General features: G+C 56.3%; 1 protein-coding gene across 6 annotated transcripts in view; it reads left to right on the forward strand.

Moving 5' to 3' along the window:
* The window catches only part of HMCN2 (hemicentin 2), a 176,357-nt gene that overhangs the window by 72,297 nt on the left and 84,886 nt on the right, over positions 1-19,174 (forward strand). For all 6 annotated transcript variants that reach the window (XR_004433195.1, XM_033193925.1, XM_033193964.1 and 3 more), the window contains exons 24-32: positions 2,483-2,737; positions 3,648-3,734; positions 10,836-11,030; positions 12,203-12,333; positions 12,643-12,790; positions 13,439-13,565; positions 15,295-15,449; positions 16,798-17,076; positions 18,639-18,920. Coding sequence is in view for 5 of the 6 variants with exons in the window: in XM_033193925.1 (XP_033049816.1) it covers positions 2,483-2,737; positions 3,648-3,734; positions 10,836-11,030; positions 12,203-12,333; positions 12,643-12,790; positions 13,439-13,565; positions 15,295-15,449; positions 16,798-17,076; positions 18,639-18,920 (1,659 nt within the window). In the remaining variant the exon portion in view is untranslated. The remainder of the gene's footprint in view (positions 1-2,482; positions 2,738-3,647; positions 3,735-10,835; positions 11,031-12,202; positions 12,334-12,642; positions 12,791-13,438; positions 13,566-15,294; positions 15,450-16,797; positions 17,077-18,638; positions 18,921-19,174) is intronic.

Raw genomic sequence — 19,174 nt, forward strand, 5'->3', positions numbered from 1 at the left:
CCCCTGTGAGTCCAGGGCTCATTCAAAGGGAGCCAGCCAGTGAGAGTCATACACTGAAAAGGGAGGGCACTCGTCATCCGAAAGAACCCTGAGAGGCATCCGAGACAGGCCCAACTATGACCCCAGGGCCCAATCCGCCCTCCTGTTTTCAGAGATCACGAGCTTTCACTTTTTAAAATAATTGGACACGCACAAAAAAAACAACCAAATAATGTTTCGTGACATTTCAAATTTATCTGAAATTCAAATTTCAGTGTTGGCCAGCCACGGTGGCTCATGCCTATAATCCCAGCACTCTGGGAGGCCTAAGTGGGAGGATGGCTTGGGCCCAGAAGTTCGAGACCAGCCTAGTCAGCATAGCAAGACCCCCATCTCTACAAAAAATAAAAAATTACCCACTCGCAATGGTCCACACCTGTAGTCCCAGCTACTCAGGAGGCCGAGGTGGGAAGATAGACTGAGCCTAGGAGGTTGAGGCTACAGTGAGCCGTGATCATGCCACTGTACTCCAGCCTGGGTAACAGTGCGAGATCCTGTCTCAAACAAAACAAAACAAAAATTCAGTGTTTATAAATACAAGTTTTATTGGAACACACCCACAGATGTTCATCTATGTGCTGCTGGTGGCGGCTTTACCCTCTGACGGCAGAGGTGAGAAGTGGAGAGAGCCTGCCTGGCCTCACAGCCCAGCATCCTGACCACCTGACTCTTTCCAGAAAAAGCGTGCTGCCCTGGATCTAAGCTCACACCCCATTTTACAGATGGACAGGCTGAGGCCCAGAGTGGGAGGGGTCACCAGGGTTCCCGTAGGTTTGCATGGGGGTGTGAGAGAGACATGGGAACAGGGAGGCAGGGTAATGAGCAGGGCCTCAATGTTGGCAGAGCTGGGTTTGAATCCCGACTCTGCTACCGACTGGCTGTGTGATCTTAGGCCAGTCACTTGGCCTCTCTGAGCTTTGCTTTCCTCCTCTTATAAAGTGAGGCCACAATAAAGCCCACCCCATTATGGGCATTGAATGCTCAGAACGGTGGAAGCTGTTATTGTTTTCAGCGGGTGTGTGTGAGAGAGAGATCGACGGGAGGGCGGGGCATCCATGCTCTCTGTGCTCCTGGGCAGGGAGCCCTCCTGGGCATCCAGGCCCTGGGCTAAGGGGCTGGTCTCCACCCAAAGACCAGGTTCCCATGGGTGGTCTTATATCCGGGCTCCTTCTCAGAAACTGCGTAGGGGGTGGGTGCACCTCAGCTTCCCTCGAGGGTCCAGGACACTTGTCCCAGTGTCCCTTGCAGTGCCTGGAGCAGGGTGGGCCCTGGGCTCTGAGAATTGTTTTATGCCCAAGCAGTCTGGTCCCGCAGGGGCCTGGACCCTTGGACACTCAGACCCAGGGTTGGTGCCAGCTCCTATCCACTGAGGGAGGGGGGCGACTCTGGCCAAGTCATATAACCTTTCTGAGCCTCAGTTTCCCCCTCTGCAAAATGTGCAGATGTGGATGGCATCACCTGCCATGTAGGAAGGACCGAGTGAGATGGAGGATGAGAAAGTGACTTGAAACCACAAATGTGAAAGAACGGGTAGCCACAGCCAGGGGGAGGGAAGGACAGGGCAGCGATGATGTCCAGCTGGAGTGACTCCAGCCACAGCATGCCAGGCACCAGGCTCTGTGCTGGCTGCTTTAGTGCTGCACCTCATTTCATCCCGCGGGGCGGGAGGGGTTGTGACAAGGGGGAACTGAGGCTCTGGCTGGAGCAGGGTCCCTTGGCTGAACTGGGATTGGAGCCACCTCTGCACATGCTGCCTCCCAACCTTGCTTGGCCATTATGAGTCAACCTCCCTCTGCCCTGCCTCAGTTTCCCCACTGTGCACTGAGCTGGATGAATCCCAAGTGGTGTTTTTTTTTTTTTTTTTTTTGAGACAGAGCCTCCCTCTGTCACACAGGCTGGAGTGCAGTGGCACGATCTCAGGTCACTGTAACCTCCGCCTCCCGGGTTCAAGCAATTCTTGTGCTTCAGCCTCTGAGTAGTTGGGATCCCAGGTGTGCGCCACCACACCCAGCTAATTTTTGTATTTTTAGTAGAGATGGCGTTTTGCCATGTTGGCTGGGCTGGTGTCAAATGCCTGACCTCAGGCGATCTGCCCACCTCGGCCTCCCAAAGTGCTGGGATTACATGCGTGAGCCACTGCTCCCAGCCCTGAATGGCAGTTCTTAAATGATGTCGGGCACATTGGTGGGGACAGAGGGAGGTACAAGCTCAGCCCTGAGGGTTGAGTCTTTCACGAGAGTGCGTGTGTTCAGGTGAAAGACCGGAGCTCACTCACTTTGGGGGAGTCCACGTGGGGTGTCCCAACGCCTTTTCCTGCCAGCCTTAGATTGTGCTCCATGACAATTTTGCTGGTTGGTGACATCTAAGATGTGGCTTGGGTCTGGGTTCTGGGACCCTCTCGCCTGAGTGCCCCCACCTTGATACCCCTCCTGTGGCCCCTCAGTCCCCCCTCAGGTGCAGCCAGGCCCTCGGGTTCTGAAGGTGCTGGTGGGAGAAGCCCTGGATCTGAACTGTGTGGCTGAGGGGAACCCAGGGCCCCAGCTGAGTTGGTCCAAGGATGGCGTGGTCCTGCGGGGCCGGGGGCCTGAGGGCTCCGTCCACTTCGCGGCCGTCAGAACCTCTGATGCCGGGAGGTACCGCTGTGAGGCCTCCAACAGCGCTGGGGTGGACGCCTGGGAGGTGGAGCTCAGGGTGCTGGGTGAGTCTCCCTGACCCCAGAACCTGCTTCTCCCCAGCTCTCCCAGCCGCAGCCTGGACTTGGGAGGTGCTCATCTCTGTTCCAGGCTCTGTGCCTGCCCGTTCCCTTCCTTCCTGGAACAGATAGAGCCCTGGCCCTTTCTTGGACCTTAGAGCTATCCTGTGTCCAGGAGCCTTTGTCAGCCCTTGGGTATGGACCAGGTGGTCCTCAGAGCTCCCAGCAGGGGTTCCCTGTACTCCTTCCCCTTGGGCGGTGACCTGTGGGGCCCCTGAGTACTTGGATGGACAGAGGCACCTGAGGCAGTAACTGGGAAGTGGCACTGGACACAGGGCCATCCGGACAACATAGGCCGGTCACCTACACTCTCTGACCCCAGTTGTGTGAAGCACCTGGCGCATAGAAAGTTCTGGATCAGTGGTGCTAGCAGTTTCACTATTAGGAATTTAAAACAAGCTTGGGGCTAAGTATGGTGGCTCATGCCTGTAATCCCAGCACTTTGGGAGGCCGAGGTGGGCGGATCGCTTGAGCCCAGGAGTTCGAGACCAGTCTGGCCAACATAGTGAAACCCCATCTCTTTAAATAAATAAATAAATAAATAAATAATAAATAAATAAATAAATAAAAGCTTGGAAAGCCACTGCTGAGGGGGACCACTCATGGCCCCTTGTGTTTGAGGGTACAGCTCAGCCTCCCCAGCCTGTGGGGCTCAGCCCTGGTGGCTGCGCCATGGGGCCTCCCTGCAGGGGTGAGTCAGTACCCCTGGGCCTGACTGGGCTTGCCAGGAGGCTAGGGGCCAGGATTCTGGTAGGGGACGCCCTCCCCATTGGCCCTGGGTTCCTTGGAAGCAGGGATTGAGGGGTCCCAGGCTTTGGGCTTGAGGTACGGGTGTGGTCATGTCGCCTTCCTACAGAGCCACCACACTGGGGTGCTGATGAGACCAGTGGCCTGCTGGAGCGAGTGGCCGGAGAGAACGCCAGCCTGCCGTGCCCTGCCAGAGGTGAAGCTGCGTCTGGGGTGGGCCTGGGGAGGTGGGGTGGGCTGGCCTAGGAAGGAGTCCCCACTCACATTCCAGTGCCCTGGGTTGTGCGTGGCAGGCAGAGCCCACAGGGCACGTGCTCCTTGTCAGCAGCATGCCAGACAGTTCATCCCATTGTCAACCCTGCAGGATGGTGTTAGCATTCACTCCTTTTTATTAGGGGCAATCCAGGTCCAAAGGGGTTAAGTGACTTGCCTGAAGTCACACAGCCGGGGTGTGACTCAGAGTATGGACAAGTGTGACCCCTGCCCTGCTCCCCTGTGCCCCTCAGCATCGGGGGTGTGATCTCCGGGGCTGAGGCAGCCCAGGGCCCTTGTGGGTTGGGGCTTTGTGGTCAGCCCGCCTCTCCCCATGCCCCTGACTTTCCCACGGAGGATGGAGTCAGTGGTTCTGGCCAAACCAGCTTTTCTGGGCTTGTCTTTGGGGCAGGAGCACAGTGCGGGGCCGATAGCCACCTTGGGTCAGCTGCCCAGCGCCAAACCCTGCCCTGGCCCTTCCTGGCTGTGTAACTCAGGACAGTTTCCATCTCCTTTCTGAGCCTCACTTTTTCTGTCTGTACAGTGGGGTTGTACCAGCCCTCTCTGTGCGGGGCTGCTGTGAGAACTCAGTGGGACCCCACGCATGTACGGGGCTGGCACCTTAGGAAGGCTCAGGAAATGTGCTGGATGCCTGGCTTCTGCCTTTTTGTGAACCCCACAGCCCCACCCAGAAGATCCCTCCTCAGCCCCCGCCACTTCCTCAGTTGCTTCTTTTGATGTTGGGCTCCTCCATGGCTGACAGCGCCGCCTCCCCTCTGTGGGGCTGAGGTTCTCTGGAGGATGCTGTCTGGTGTCTGGTAGCAAGTGGCAGGTCACCAAAGCCTGGCAGGAGCCTGGGGGGCATCTCTAGTCTCGGTCGTTCATCCGTGAGCTGCAGGGCACCCAGGAAGGCCCCAGAACGTACTCAGGGAGAGGCAGGTAGGGATGGCACCCACCTAGGCAGGGGGCAGGACCTGGGTGGGAGCTCTGAGAGCCCCTCCAGATCCCCACGCGCAGAGCTGCCCACCTGCCCACCTGGCCGCCTGCGCCCACTACCCCCCCACCCCCAGGTCCTGGGCCCTTGACTATGGCGCCACCTTGTGTTGGTCTCTGCTAACAGCAAGCAGCCGTTCTGAGCTTTCGAGAGGTGGGAGATAGTGGAAGGTGGGACCCACCCAGTCCCAGGACTCCTGCCCTGTCTGTGTCCCCTGACTGCCACATGCAGCCTTGATCAGTCAGGGGCCAGCCCTGAGCCTGTCAGCCTCACCCAAATCCCCTCTGATAGCACTGCCTCTCCCCACCGGGCCTGCCGCCTGGGCTGCCCTTGGCCTCCTTTTGGCTCAGGAGGGCCCTGTTTCACAGCCCTGTGGCCTTGGACTCGGAGCGCTCTTAGGGCTACAGGGATGGGACTGAGCCCAGCACTCTCATGGGGACTCCCTGGGCCCTGCAGTGACACCATCTGCCTCTTCCTCGTGGGGGTGGGGTGGGGCGTGAAGGCCCAGAGCCTGGACACCCACTTGGTGGTGTGTGTGTGGTGTGTGTGGTGTGTGTGGTGTGTGTGGTGTGTGGTGTGTGTGTGTGGTGTGTGTGGTGTGTGTGGTGTGTGTGGTGTGTGGTGTGTGTGTGTGGTGTGTGGGTGTGTGTGGTGTGGTGGTGTGTGGGTGTGTGGTGTGTGGTGTGTGTGGTGTGTGTGGGTGTGGTGTGTGTGGTGTGGTGTGTGTGGTGTGTGGTGTGTGTGGTGTGTGGTGTGTGTGTGGGTGTGTGTGGTGTGTGGTGTGTGTGGGGTTGTGTGGTGTGTGTGGTGTGTGGTGTGTGTGGTGTGTGTGGGTGTGGTGTGTGGTGGTGTGGTGTGTGGTGGTGTGTGTGGTGTGTGTGGTGTGTGGGTGTGTGGTGTGTGTGGGTGTGTGGTGTGTGGTGTGGTGGTGTGTGGTGTGGGGGGTGTGTGTGGGTGTGGTGTGGTGGTGGTGGTGTGTGGTGTGTGGTGTGTGTGGTGTGTTGGGTGGGTGTGTGTGGTGTGTGTGGTGTGTGTTGTGTGTGGTGTGTGTGGTGGGTGTGTTGGGGTGTGTGGTGTGTGTTGGTGTGTGGTGGTGTGGTGTGTGGTGTGTGGTGTGTGTGGTGTTGTGGTGTGTGTGTGTGTGGTGTGTGTGTGTGTGGGTGGTGTTGGTGTGTGTGTGGTGGTGTGTGTGGTGTGTGTGGTGTGTGGTGTGGTGTGTGTGGTGTGTGGTGTGTGTGGTGTGTGTGGTGTGTGGTGTGTGTGTGTGTGTGGTGTGTGGTGTGTGTGGTGTGTGTGGTGGTGTGTGGTGTGTGGTGTGTGTGGTGTGTGGTGTGTGGTGTGTGTGGTGTGTGTGTGGGTGTGTGTGGTGTGTGTGGTGTGTAGTGTGGTGTGTGTGGTGTGTGTGGTGTGTGGTGTGGTGGTGTGTGGTGTGGTGTGTGTGGGTGTGGTGTGTGTGGGTGTGTGTGGGTGTGGTGGTGTGTGTGGTGTGTGTGGTGTGTGGTGTGTGTGGTGTGTGTGGTGTGTGGTGTGTGGTGTGTGTGGTGTGTGGTGTGTGTGGTGTGTGTGGGTGTGTGGTGTGTGGTGTGGTGTGTGGTGTGTGTGGGACTCTGCACAGTGGGGAGGGGGCGATATGAGTGACTCTGGGCAGCAGGTGGTGCCCGGGGATCTCCTTGTCACAGAGCTTCAGGGCCGTCCTGCACTATGGAGCGCTTTAGGCTGAGATTGTCTGTGCTGAAGCAAGTTCCACAGCAGAAACCCATCACCCCTCCTGACCAGCAGCTCGGAAGGCCTGGCCCCCACGGTGGCGGGAAGTATGGGGGCTCTCTGGGAAAAGCTGAGGAAGATGAGAGGGGGGTGTGCATGTGTGTGAGTGTGTGAATGTGTCGTGTATGTGGTGTGTGTGTCATGTGTGGGATGTGTGTGCATGCATGTGTTCTGTGTGTATGTGGTGTGTGGTCTATGTATATGGTGTTTGGTGTATGTTGTATGTGTGGTGTGCACGGTGTTTTGTATAATGTGTAGTGTGTGGTGTGTATGTGGTACGTGGTGTTTGGTGTGTGTAGTGTGTGTGTGTGTGTGTATGGTGTTTGGTGTGTATGTTGTGTGTGGTGTGCATGGTATATGTATGTGGTGTGTGCGGTGTGTAGTGTGGTGTGGTGTGTATGTGGCATGTGGTGTTTGGCGTGTGCAGTGTGTGTATAGTGTTTGGTATGTATGTTGTGTGTATGTGTATGGTGTTTGTTGTGTGGAGTGTGGGATGTGTGGTGTGTGTATGGTGTTTGGTGTATATGTTTGTATGTGGTGTGTGTATGTTGTTTGATGTGTATGTAGTGTGTGTGTATGATGCATAGTGTGTGGTGTGTATGTGTGAATGTGTGGTGTGTGTATGGTGTTTTGTGTGCATGGTGTTTGCATGTACGGTGTGTAGCATGTGGTGTGTGTCTGGTGTTTGGTATATATGTTATGTGTATGGTATGTGTATGGTGTTTGGTGTCTGTAGTATGTGGTATGTGGTGTGTGTGTGTGGTGTTTGGCATGTATGTTGTGTGTGTGGTTTGGTGTGTGTAGTGTGTAGTGTTTGGTGTATATTTTGTGTATGTTGTGTGTGGTGTGTATAGTGTTTGGTGTGTGTGGTGTGTGCATGGTGTTTGGTGTGTATGTTGTGTGTGTGTGTGTAGTGTGTATTGCATGGTGTGTATGTGGTGTGTGGTATGTATTGTGTGTGTTGTGTGATGTGAGCATGGTATTTGGTGTGTATGTTGCATGTGCTGTGTGTATGGTGGTGTGTTTAGTGTGATGTGTGATATGTATGTAGTGTGTGGTGTTTGGTGTGTATGTTTGTGGTGTGTGCATGGTGTGGTGTGTATGTTGTGTTGTGGTATGTGTCTCATGTGTGGTGTGTGTAGTGTGTGGTGTGTATGTGGTGTGTGTGGTGTATGATATGTATGCTCTGTGTGTGGTGTGTATGTTGGTGTGTGGTGTGTAGTGTGTGTGGTGTGTGTATGTTGTGTGTGTGGTGTGTATGTAGTATGTGGTGTGTGTTTGGTATGTATGTCGTGTGTGGTGTGTGTAGTATGTTGTGTGTATGTGGTGTGTGGTGTGTGTGGTTTGGTATGTATGTCGTGTGTGGTATGCATATGGTGTTTGGTGTATGCAGTATGTGGTATGTGGTGTGTGTGTGTGGTGTTTGGCATGTATGTTGTGTGTGTGGTTTGGTATGTGTAGTGTGTAGTGTTTGGTGTATATTTTGTGTATGTTGTGTGTGGTGTGTATAGTGTTTGGTATGTGTGTGGTGTGTGCATGGTGTTTGGTGTGTATGTTTGTGGTGTGTGTAGTGTGTATTGCATGGTTTGTATGTGGTGTGTGGTATGTATTGTGTGTGGTGTGTGGTGTGAGCATGGTATTTGTTGTGTATGTTGTGTGTGGTGTGTGGTGGTGTGTTTAGTGTGATGTGTGATATGTATGTAATGTGTGGTGTTTGGTGTGTATGTTTGTGGTGTGTGCATGGTGTGTAGTGTGAATGTTGTGGTATGTGTATCATGTGTGGTGTGTGTAGTGTGTGGTGTGTGTAGTGTGTAGTATGTATGTGATATGTGGTGTGTACAGTGCTTGATATGTATGCTCTGTATGCGGTGTGTGTGTATGTTGGTGTGTGGTGTGTATGTGGTGTGTGTGGTGTGTGTATGTTGTGTGTGTGGTGCATGTAGTATGTGGTGTGTATATGGTGTGTTGTGTGTGTGTTGTTTGGTGTGTATGTCGTGTGTGGTGTATGCAGTGTGTGGCATATGTAGTATGTGGTGTGTATGTGGTGTGTGGTGTGTGTGTTTGGTATGTATGTCGTGTGTGGTGTGTGTAGTGTGGTGTATGTAGTATGTGGTGTGTGTGGTGTTTGGTATGTATGTCATGTGTGGTGTGTGTAGTGTGTGGTGTATGTAGTATGTGGTGTGTATGTGGTGTGTGGTGTGTGTGTTGTTTGGTATGTATGTCGTGTGTGGTGTGTGTAGTGTGGTGTATGTAGTATGTGGTGTGTGGTGTGTGTGGTGTTTGATATGTATGTCATGTGTGGTGTGTGTAGTGTGTGGGGTGTAGTGTGTGGTGTGTGTAGTGTGTGGTGTATGTAGTATGTGGTGTGTTGTGGTGTGTGTGGTGTGGTGTGTGTGTTGTTGGTATGTGTGTCGTGTGTGTGTGTGTGTGGTGTATGTAGTATGTGGTGTTGTGTGTGTGGTGTGTGTGTGTTGGTATGTGTGTCGTGTGTGGTGTGTGTAGTGTGTGGTGTATGTAGTATGTGGTGTGTATGTGGTATGTGGTGTGTGTGGTGTTTGGGATGTATGTCGTGTGTGGTGTGTGTAGTGTGTGGTGTATGTAGTATGTGGTGTGTATGTGGTATGTGGTGTGTGTGTTGTTTGGTATGTGTGTCGTGTGTGGTGTGTGTATGGTGTTTGGTGTGTAGTGTGTGGTGTGTGTAGTGCTTGGTGTGTATCTTTGTGTGTGGTATGTGTGTATGGTGTTTTGTGTATGTAGTGTGGTGTGTGGTGTGTGTATCGTGTTCTGTGTGTGTGGTGTGTATCCCCACGGTGGGGAGTAGGGGTAGCAGCCGCTGGTGATGGGACATTCTGGCCTGCGTTCTGGGCAGAGGATTCCAGGGGAAAACGGGCACAGAGGGATTCAATAAGTTGCCCAAGGACACGCAGAGTATGGGTGAACGTGGAGCAGGGCCCTGGGCCCTCCCTTTCCCTCATGCCAGCAGGGAGGGTCTTTGGCACTTTACAGTGGGCAGTCAGGGTAGGGCGGAGTGGGCAGGGCACCCTCCTGCAGAGATGATGCCAGTGTGCCTTCCACATGCCATCTCTTGCCCACCATCACGCTTACTGGTCCTTCAAAGGATGAAAGAGTGAGCGGCCCACAGTGTACCTGTCTACCGCTGGGCCCCCGCTGCCAGGGGCAGGCCTTTCTAATGATAATCAGTGTTAGCTACAACAGTCCTGATGACCAGTGGTGGCAGCAGAGGCAGTTGGGAGTGACGTGCCGATCTGCAAATGTGGGGACCCCACAGGCTTCCCTGAGTCGGCGCTGGCCGAGGTCGGGGGGCAGGTGAGAGCTATGGCCAGGAGAGCGGCAGCAGAGTGCGTGCCTGGGGCTCATGCTGCGACGTCTGGGCAGTGTGCCTCAAAGGGGTCACTTGGAGGACTGGGCTGTTAGCTTCGGCCCACACAGGACCCCCTCTGGGCAGGCCCTGTCCTTGGGGCCCGTGACTGACAGCTCCACTCCAGCCCAGTGGGCAGCTGTTTCTGGCACACCTACTGTGTAACCAGGCTGTGTGCACAGACCAACATGGGGTGTGTCCTAGAGGTCAAGGGGCTGGGGGTTGTGGCACTCATGGTGGGGCTGGGGGTGGTGGCTGGCAAAGTGACTGGCCCAGGCTTGTGGAGGGAGGAGCAGGAGCAGGCTGAGCAGAGTTGGGGCCTCCTGCAGGCCCTGACCCCAGGGCACAAAGCAGGGTGCTGGAGCACGGCAGGCTCGGCTCGTTCGTTGATTTAGTGCCTATTGAGTGCCAGGCACTGTGCTAGAGGCTGGCAGTCACACCACAGAAAAAAACAAAGAGCCTGGCCCTTGTGGGGTGGGGCACACAGATAAGAGGCAACAGAGACCTGAATCACAGATGCATCCTCCGGTCACTGGAGAGTGGAGGACAATGGCTGAAAAGCAGGGAGGGCAGGGGCTGGGGGTGCCAGTTGGGGTGCAGTTCTAAATGAGGGGACTGGATGGGGCCTTGCTCTGAAGAGAACCAGAAAACAGGCATGCAGTCCCCTGCCTTGGTCCCTCAGGCATCCTGGGAGGCCATATGGATGGACAGTGTGGGTAGGTGGCAGATGTGGGGGCGCCCACAGCTCCGAGTGAAATGCTCCTCCCAGCCTCAGGGGGACGGAGGTACCTGGAGTCATCCCTGGAGGGTCAGCCCCTTTTGCACAGAAGAAACGTGTGGGGGACAGTGCAGGTATGGAGGGGAAGGTGTCAGGGTGTACATACTGATGACTCTGTGCACCCTGCCAGGAACACCCAAGCCGCAGATCACATGGCGGAAGGGCCCGTCCTCAGAGCCCCTGCATGACCGGCCAGGTGTGGCGGTGCTGGAAGAGGGGTCTCTATTCCTGGCCTCCGTCTCACCCACGGACAGTGGAGACTACGAGTGCCAGGCCACCAACGAGGTGGGCTCCACGTCCAGGAGAGCCAAGCTGGTGGTCTATGGTGAGCAGGGAGCCAGAGCTGGGGGCAGGAGAGGAAAGCGGCAGGGACCCAGGGACGGGCCTGTCTTCCTCCCAGGACTGCATCCGGCCAGAGGCCCACAGTGATGCTGGGGGTCTGACAGTACCACTGGGTGGCCAGGTGTGGCAGTGCCAGTTCCCCAGGACCCGAGAGCTTCCTACACAGGAGGATCAGGTCCTGCCACCAGGTGCCAGTGACGGGGAGATCTTGAGGGGCTGGGAGAGTGGCAGGTTGTACTGGACACCCCACTTCCCTAGAGAGACCCCCACGGAGACAGTATGGGGGAAGCACCTGGAATTCCATCGGTGTCTTTGATACTGGCCTAGAGGTGAAGATAGTTTAAAATGACCCCTTGGCTGGGCGTGATGGCTCGGGCCTGTACTCCTAGCACTTTGGGAGGCTGAGGCAGGAGGATTGCTTGAGCCCAGGAGATCGAGACCAGTTTGGGAGAGAGAGATCCTGTCTCTACATAAAATAAACTTTAAAAATTACTTTTGAAAATGAGCATGGATGGCAGTGCAGAGCCCCAGAGCCCACCTCCGGGTTAAAACTGTTACCATTGGCCTATTCTCACATTCTCGTCCTCAGCAGGGAGCGTGCCCACCCCCACATCCAGGGTGCTATGTGCAGAGGAAGGGGACCCCCCTTAACACGGGCAGTGCGGGTGGGCTGGGGAGTAGTCTCTGCCAGCAGGCTGAACTGACCTCGCTTGGGCAGTTCTAACAGCTCCTAATGCCACCTGCTGCTTCTCCAGGACCAGTTGCCCTGTAATGACTTGCTTAAGACATTTGTTACAAAAGCATGGCCAGGCCTCACCTTCAGAGATTCTGACTCAGGGGGACCCTCCCTGGTCACTGTGACACCAGGTTGGGTGTAGAACCAGACGGATCCAAGGGGACTCAAGCACCCTGCAAAGCTGAGTGTGAGAAAGGGTGGCAGCTGGGCCTGGGCACGACTGGGGGTGTGTTGGTCCCAGGGCAAGGCTGCTGCGGCCATCTGCAGGTCCACAGGACCCTTTGTGGCTGGGCGGATGGGGATAGGCAGACCTCCTCCAACCCGAGTGATGAAGGGCAGGGAGTGGCCCAGACAGGGTCCCTTTGGCTGTGGCTCTAGGGGGGCAGGGAAGCAGCTCCTTGGCTCTCCTTGTCCCCAAGTGCCCCCTAGCATCCGGGAGGACGGGCGCAAGGCCAACGTGTCGGGCATGGTCGGGCAGTCCCTGACGCTGGAGTGTGATGCGAACGGCTTTCCAGTCCCTGAGATCGTGTGGCTGAAGGACGGGCAGCTGGTGGGTGTCCCCCCGGGGTGGGTGGGCTATGGGTGGGATTTGGGCTGGGGACAGGCCTTCTGGATGGGTGTTCCTGCATGTGCCACGGTGGGGCAGGGAGATGTGACAGGTGTCTTTGGGGGTGCTCTGAGGTTCAGGGCAGTGGAGGATGGTGGTCACGTGATGAAGCCTGGCAGGGGGCTGCGTGGCAGAGAGCATGGCACCATTCCGGCCACCGGCCACCTCTCGGGCCTCAGTTTCCTCATTACTGATGCTGGGGGTGGTGGCTGGATCCCCGCTTACTGGCTCCCTCTGGCCTCTCCTACCCAGATCCCTAAGGTGGGTGGCCACCGCCTCCTGAACGGGGGGCAGTCCCTCCACTTCCCCAGGATCCAGGAGGGTGATTCTGGGCTCTACTCCTGCCGGGCAGAGAACCAGGCTGGGACCGCCCAGAAGGACTTCAATCTCCTTGTGCTCAGTGAGTGAGGCCTGAGCCCCGCAACTCCCAACTCTTGTCTGACCTGTAGCCCCAACTCTTGCGGGCACACAGAGGGAGAGGGGAGACATTGCCTGCGGAGAGCAGGGGGCACAGACGGGCCCATGACAGACCCAACCCCCATCCTCACAGAGCTGTCTGTCTGACCCTGTAGCCCCAACTCTTGCAGGCACACAGAGGGAGAGGGAAGACATTGCTTGCGGAGAGGAGGGGGCACAGACGGGCCCATGACAGACCCAACCCCCATCCTCACAGAGCTGTCTGTCTGACCTGTAGCCCCAACTCTTGCAGGCACACAGAGGGAGAGGGAAGACATTGCTTGCGGAGAGGAGGGGGCACAGACGGGCCCATGACAGACCCAACCCCCATCCTCACAGAGCTGTCAGGCTCAGGGAACAGACATTAGACAGGTGATTAGCAAAGTCATTACTGCCACAAGTGCTACAAAAGGGCAGCCTGGGCGCTGAGGGCTCCAGGGCAAGCCCATCTGGCCAGGGTTCTAGGGGGCTTCCCAGGAAGGTCGGGTAGGAGAGGGTCCAGACTGGGGGTCTGCACAGACAAAGGCCCCGTGGTAGGCAGGGCTTGGAGGGTTTGAACAGTTTCCCACCCATCACCCCTTCTCACCTCCAGCCCCTCCTTCCGTGCTTGGAGCCGGGGCCGCTCAGGAGGTGCTGGGATTGGCTGGTGCAGATGTGGAGCTGCAGTGTTGGACCTCAGGGGTCCCCACGCCCCAGGTGGAGTGGACCAAGGACAGGCAGTGAGTGGCTCCCCCAGAGGATGTCGTGGGGTGGTGCCTAGACTGGGCCTGCTGGATGTGGGGGTTGGGGGAGGTTGAACTCTTCTGGGGGAGCTGATAGGCATGGCATGTGCCACCCAGGGCCCAGACTGAGGGCTGTAGGGGCGCCTCCCACCCAGTGGGAAATGAGCCAGGGAGACCCCACTCTTGCCTCAGCAAGGTCTTCGGGTCTTCTCGTCACTTAACCTTTCCATTGTTTTTTTTTTTTTTTTGAGACAGGTCTTGCTCAGTTGCTCAGGTTGGAGTGCAGTGGAATGATCTCAGCTCACTGCAGCCTCAAACTCCTGAGCTTCTTGGGCTCAAGAGATCATCCCATGTCAGCCCCCCAAATAGCTGGGACCACAGATGTGCACTACCAACAACGGGCTAATTTTTAAAAAATGTTTGTACAGATGAGGTCCTGCTTTGTTGCCTAGGCTGGTCTCAAACACCTGGCTTCAAGCAATCCTCCTGCCTTGGCCTCCCAAAGTGCCAGGATTACAGGCAGGAGCTACTGTGCCCAGCCTCTTTTTTTAAACTCACTTTTTCTCTAAGTAAAATTTACATAACAGGCTGGGCACGGTGGCTCACGTCTGTAATCCCAGCACTTTGGGAGGCCAAGGCGGGCAGATCACCTGAGGTCGGGAGCTATCAGCCTGCCCAACATAGCGAAACCCTGTCTCTACTAAAAATACAAAAAAAAAATTAGCCAGGCGTGGTGGCAGGCGCCTGTAATCCCAGCTGCCTGGGAGGCTGAGGCAAGAGAATCACTTGAACCTAGGAGGTGGAGCTTGCAGTGAGCCAAGATCAAGCCACTGCACTCCAACCTGGGCGACAGAGCGAGAACCCGTCTCAAAACAAAACAAAACAAACAAACAAAAAATATCCACATAGCATACAATTAGCCATTTTAAAGTGTACAGTGAGCCAGGTGCAGTGGCTCACGCCTATAATCCCCACACTTTGGGAGGCCGAGGCGGGCAGATCATGAGGTCAGGAGATCAAGACCATCCTGGCTAACATGGTGAAACCCCGTCTCTACTAAAAATACAAAAAAATTATTCGGGTGTGGTGGCGGGCTCCTGTAGTCCCAGCTACTTGGGAGGCTGAGGCGGAGAATCGCTTGAACCCGGGAGGCAGAGGGTGCAGTGAGCCATCGCGCCACTGCACTCCAGCCTGGACAACAGAGCAAGACTCAGTCTCAATAAAAAAAAAAAAAAAAAAGATGTGCAGTGTAGTGGCATTTAGTACATTTGCAGCATTGGGCAACTTTCACTTCTATTTAGTTCCTAACATTCCATCACCCCAAAAGGACTCCCCGGATCCATCAGCAGCCAGTCACTGTCCCCCTCTCCCCAGCGCCTGGCAACCACAGCCTGCTTTCCTTCCCTATGGACTTGCCTGTTCTGGGCACTTCATATCACTGACATCAAACATAGAGTGTGTGGCCTTTTGTGTCTGGCTTCTTCCACTCGGCATGTTTTCCAGGTTCATCCGTATTGTGGAGAGTATCAGAACTGCCTTCATTTCTGTGGCTGAATAATGCTCTGTGGCATGGACGGACCACACGTTGTTGATCCGTTCCTCCCTTACTGGGCCTTTGCGTTGCTCCCACTTCTTGGTGCTAATGAAGCCACACACTCCCTGTGTGCAGCCTGCCCCCATCAGCGCCTCGGCCTTACTGGCACTTTTCCCTTGCCCGTCTCTCCAGGCCTGTCCTTCCTGGAGGCCCTCACCTGCAGGTCCAGGAGGATGGCCAGGTTCTCAGGATCACCAGCAGTCACGTGGGGGATGAGGGACGATACCAGTGTGTGGCCTTCAGCCCAGCTGGTCAGCAGGCCAGGGACTTCCAGCTCCGAGTTCATGGTGAGCCCCAACGCCTTCCGGGACCCTGCCACAGGCTACACAGAAAGCTTCCTGCCCGGCTGCCTGCTGCCTTGGAGGGAGGGTGAGGGCTGAAATGGGGGACCTGGTAAGTGATCCCTGAGTCCAAGAAAGCTGGGGTCGGAGTGAGGGTCAGGGTCAGGGGATAGGGTATCTGGCCCAGCATTATCCAAACCCGTAGTTTCCATCCCAGCTCTAAAAATGTACTACTGTTTGTTTGTTTGTTTGAGATGGATTCTTTCTCTGTTGCCCACGCTGGAGTGCAGTGGCACCATCTCGGCTCACTGCAAGCTCCACCTCCCAGGTTCAAGCAATTCTCCTGCCTCAGACTCCTGAGTAGCTGGGATTACAGGCACCTGCCACCACACCCAGCTCATTTTTGTGTTTTTAGTACAGATGGACTTTCACCATGTTGGCCAGGCTGGTCTCAAACTTCTGACCTCAAGTGATCCTCCCGCCTTGGCCTCCCAAAGTGTTGGGATTACAGGCGTGAGCCACTGTACCTGGCCCAAATTTACTACTTTTGAACCTCTTGGAATGATGCTTTCTTTTACTTTTCTTTAAATGAGTCACACTTCCTTACGCTGAAACACATGTATTTAAATATAACTTACTCTTATAAAGGATATTTAATACCGAAACGATAAGCAGAAAACCAGTGCCGCTTGGCTAAGGAAGCTGAAAAAACAAACACACCCCATAAAGCAATGTTGTAAATCCTCGAGGCGTAGACTCCGCAGAGGGCACCCAGCCTGCATCTGCACTCTCTGTGCTAAAAAGCAGAGACTAGACAGTGCTAGAAAGTTCAGGGACGTGCATAGTAGCACCACATGCAGCCTTTCCTTGCTGTAACCAGGATAGAAGAAGATTTGGGAGGGGTGTAGCCGTTTCATTCTGAGATGCGGTTATTTCATGCTGTGCCCGTGCACCTCCCAGAATCGTTCTGGGTAGCGTCGGTGGTGGGTGACCAGCCCTGTGCGAAGTCCTCATCTAGTCCAGCCCCTCATTTCACAGATGGGGAGACTGAGACCCAGAGAGGGGAAGTGGCTTACCCCTGGTATTCCAGTGAGTTAGAGGCAGAGCGGGGCCCGGAATCCAAGCCTGTGGCCCCGCCCCCACCTCCTGCACCTTCCACACCAGCATGTCCCCATGCTGGCCTCTCCCATCTGTCCCCTGACCCTGCCCTCCTTGTCCCCCATGCATTCTCTGTCCCCACAATGGAAGCTTGTGGTGTGTCTTGTGGTCCAAAGGCATGAGTCTGCTGGCCTGGGGAAGATGCCAGTGGTCTCAGGGGCTGCCTGTGACCAGCCCCTACCACTTTCCTTCTCAGCACCCCCCACTATCTGGGGCTCCAACGAGACAGGTGAGGTGGCTGTCATGGAGGGCCACCTGGTGCAGCTTCTGTGCGAGGCCCGAGGAGTGCCCACCCCAGACATCACCTGGTTCAAGGACGGGGCCCTGCTCCCCTCCAGCACTGAGGTGGTCTACACTAGGGGCGGTCGGCAGTTGCAGCTGGGGAGGGCCCAGAGCTCAGATGCCGGCGTCTATACCTGCAAGGCCAGCAATGCTGTGGGGGCCGCAGAGAAGGCCACCAGGCTGGACGTTTACGGTGAGCAGCCAGGGGCCACGGCAGCTGGCATGGGCGGCAGTGGGAGGGACTCAGTCATGGTGGCTCCTGCCTGTCTCCAAAGGAAGGCGAGGTGGCCACTTGGAGTGGTCAGAGGCAAAAGGATAATGGGACCAAATCATTATCTAGGGAGAAGGGTCCTCCCAGCTCATGCAACTTCCCTCATACACGTAAGGAAACTGAGGCCGGGAGTGGAAAGGCTTGTCTGGGAGGCCACGGCGGAGCTAAGTGTAGAATCCAGGTCTCCTCTCATGGTGTGAGCGTTTTCACTAAACCATGCCCAGACCCCTGTGACCACCACAATAATTAACTGCCCTTCGTTAGTCACGTCTGTAAGTTAGACCAGAGGGGCACTTTGCAGCATCAGCTCATTTGATCAGCTGGCAAAGGGACTTGAGCTCTCGTGTCCCCAGTTACAGATGGTCATGGTGAAGCCCTGGAGCAGAGAGGTTTCTCCAGGTTCACACCACTAGGAGGTGGTGGGACCCGGTCCATATGTGGGCAGATCTGACTCCAGACCTCACGCTGGGAACCTCAGCATCAGCTCAGCCCTGAGGGGCTTGGCTCTGGGGACCTTCGAAGGAGAACTCAGAGGAAAGGGTGTCGGTGGCTCTGGATGGGTCTGAGCAGGCCCCAGTGAAGTGTGAGAGGGCGGCGTGCAAGCTGATAGGGGTCAGCCCGGCCCCCCGTGGGGAGTCAGTTCGGGAGCTGTGGCTTCCAAAGATGCAAAGGGCTTGGGTATCAGAGCCTCAGGGACCCCAGAGGGCAGTTGAGCTGCATGGGCTCCGTGGCAGCCTCTGAAGATGGCCCCACTGCTAGTTCAGGGACTCTTATTTTGGGACCCGCGGTCCCCCAGGAAATGAAATAGAAAATGTGTATGTCTATGCTTTTATTACATTTTCAAAGGGTCTTATGCCCAAATAAGGTTAAGAAGCATTTCCCAGGCCACAGTTGCCCCTTGTCCCCTGGTAATGGCTTCATCAGCTCAGCAACTTTAGAGGGTCCTTGAGGGTAAGAGAGAAATTCCCCCTCTGGCGTGGCCACCATGGGCTCCAAGCGTAGTTAACATCTGGTCCCCTTGGCCGTCGCTGGCTAAGTTAGGAGTGCCCCAAGCCAAGCTCTCTGGGTTCAGGTCTGCCCCGGTCTTCTGCCTCCTGAGATCAGGGAGGGAGGGGACTTCCAGGAGCAGAGCTCTGTCCCCGCCCTGGGGGTCTCATTTGAGTCCAGCAGGTACTGGACCTGCCGTGTGTAGACACGGGATGCAAGTAGGCCAGCCCTGGTCCCACTCATGCTGGGCTTGTCGGGGTAGCAGCAGGGATGGAGAGACAACAGTCAGCACCCAGGGGCGGGGTGGTGCACCCAGGGCCTGAGGAGGGTGAGAACGCTGCCCCGGGGTCTGAGCAGGGGGTTCAGTGGAGGTGAGGGAAGGAAGTGTTTCACATGGAGTGGGGTTGGTGAGGGGCTTCAGCGGGCCTATTGGGCTGAGATGAGAACAGGTGGGTGTCCGGCTGCGGTCCCCAAGCCACCCCCTGCCTCTTTTCCAGTCCCACCCACCATCGAGGGCGCCGGCGGAAGACCATACGTGGTGAAGGCTGTGGCTGGGAGGCCCGTGGCGCTGGAGTGCGTGGCCAGAGGCCACCCGCCCCCGACCCTCACCTGGCACCACGAGGGGCTGCCCGTGGCAGAGAGCAACGAGTCTCAGCTGGAGACAGGAGGCAGCGTGCTGAGGCTGGAGAGCCCTGGGGAGGCATCCACGGGCCTGTACAGCTGTGTGGCCAGCAGTCCTGCCGGGGAAGCCATGCTGCAGTACTCCGTGGAGGTGCAGGGTGAGCCTGGCCCACTCCATTCAGAGCTGCCTTGGCTGTGGACTCTGCCCAGGCCTGCTGCGTGTTTGTCCCGAGAGAGCTCCTGGAGTGGAGGGAGGGTGGGGAGAAGTAACCAGTGTCCCCATGTCGCATGACACAGATGAGGACACTGAGGCCTGGGCTGAGGGGCTGGCAGGGCTAGGAGTGGGCAGGGTGGAGCCTCAGGATCAAGGGTCCCTGACCGTGCCCAGGACCCTGGGTCGGGTCACCCAGGA

Source organism: Trachypithecus francoisi, unplaced genomic scaffold (assembly GCF_009764315.1).
Source record: "Trachypithecus francoisi isolate TF-2019V2 unplaced genomic scaffold, Tfra_2.0 Contig01585, whole genome shotgun sequence".
In the NCBI taxonomy this organism is placed as follows: Eukaryota; Metazoa; Chordata; class Mammalia; order Primates; family Cercopithecidae; genus Trachypithecus; species Trachypithecus francoisi.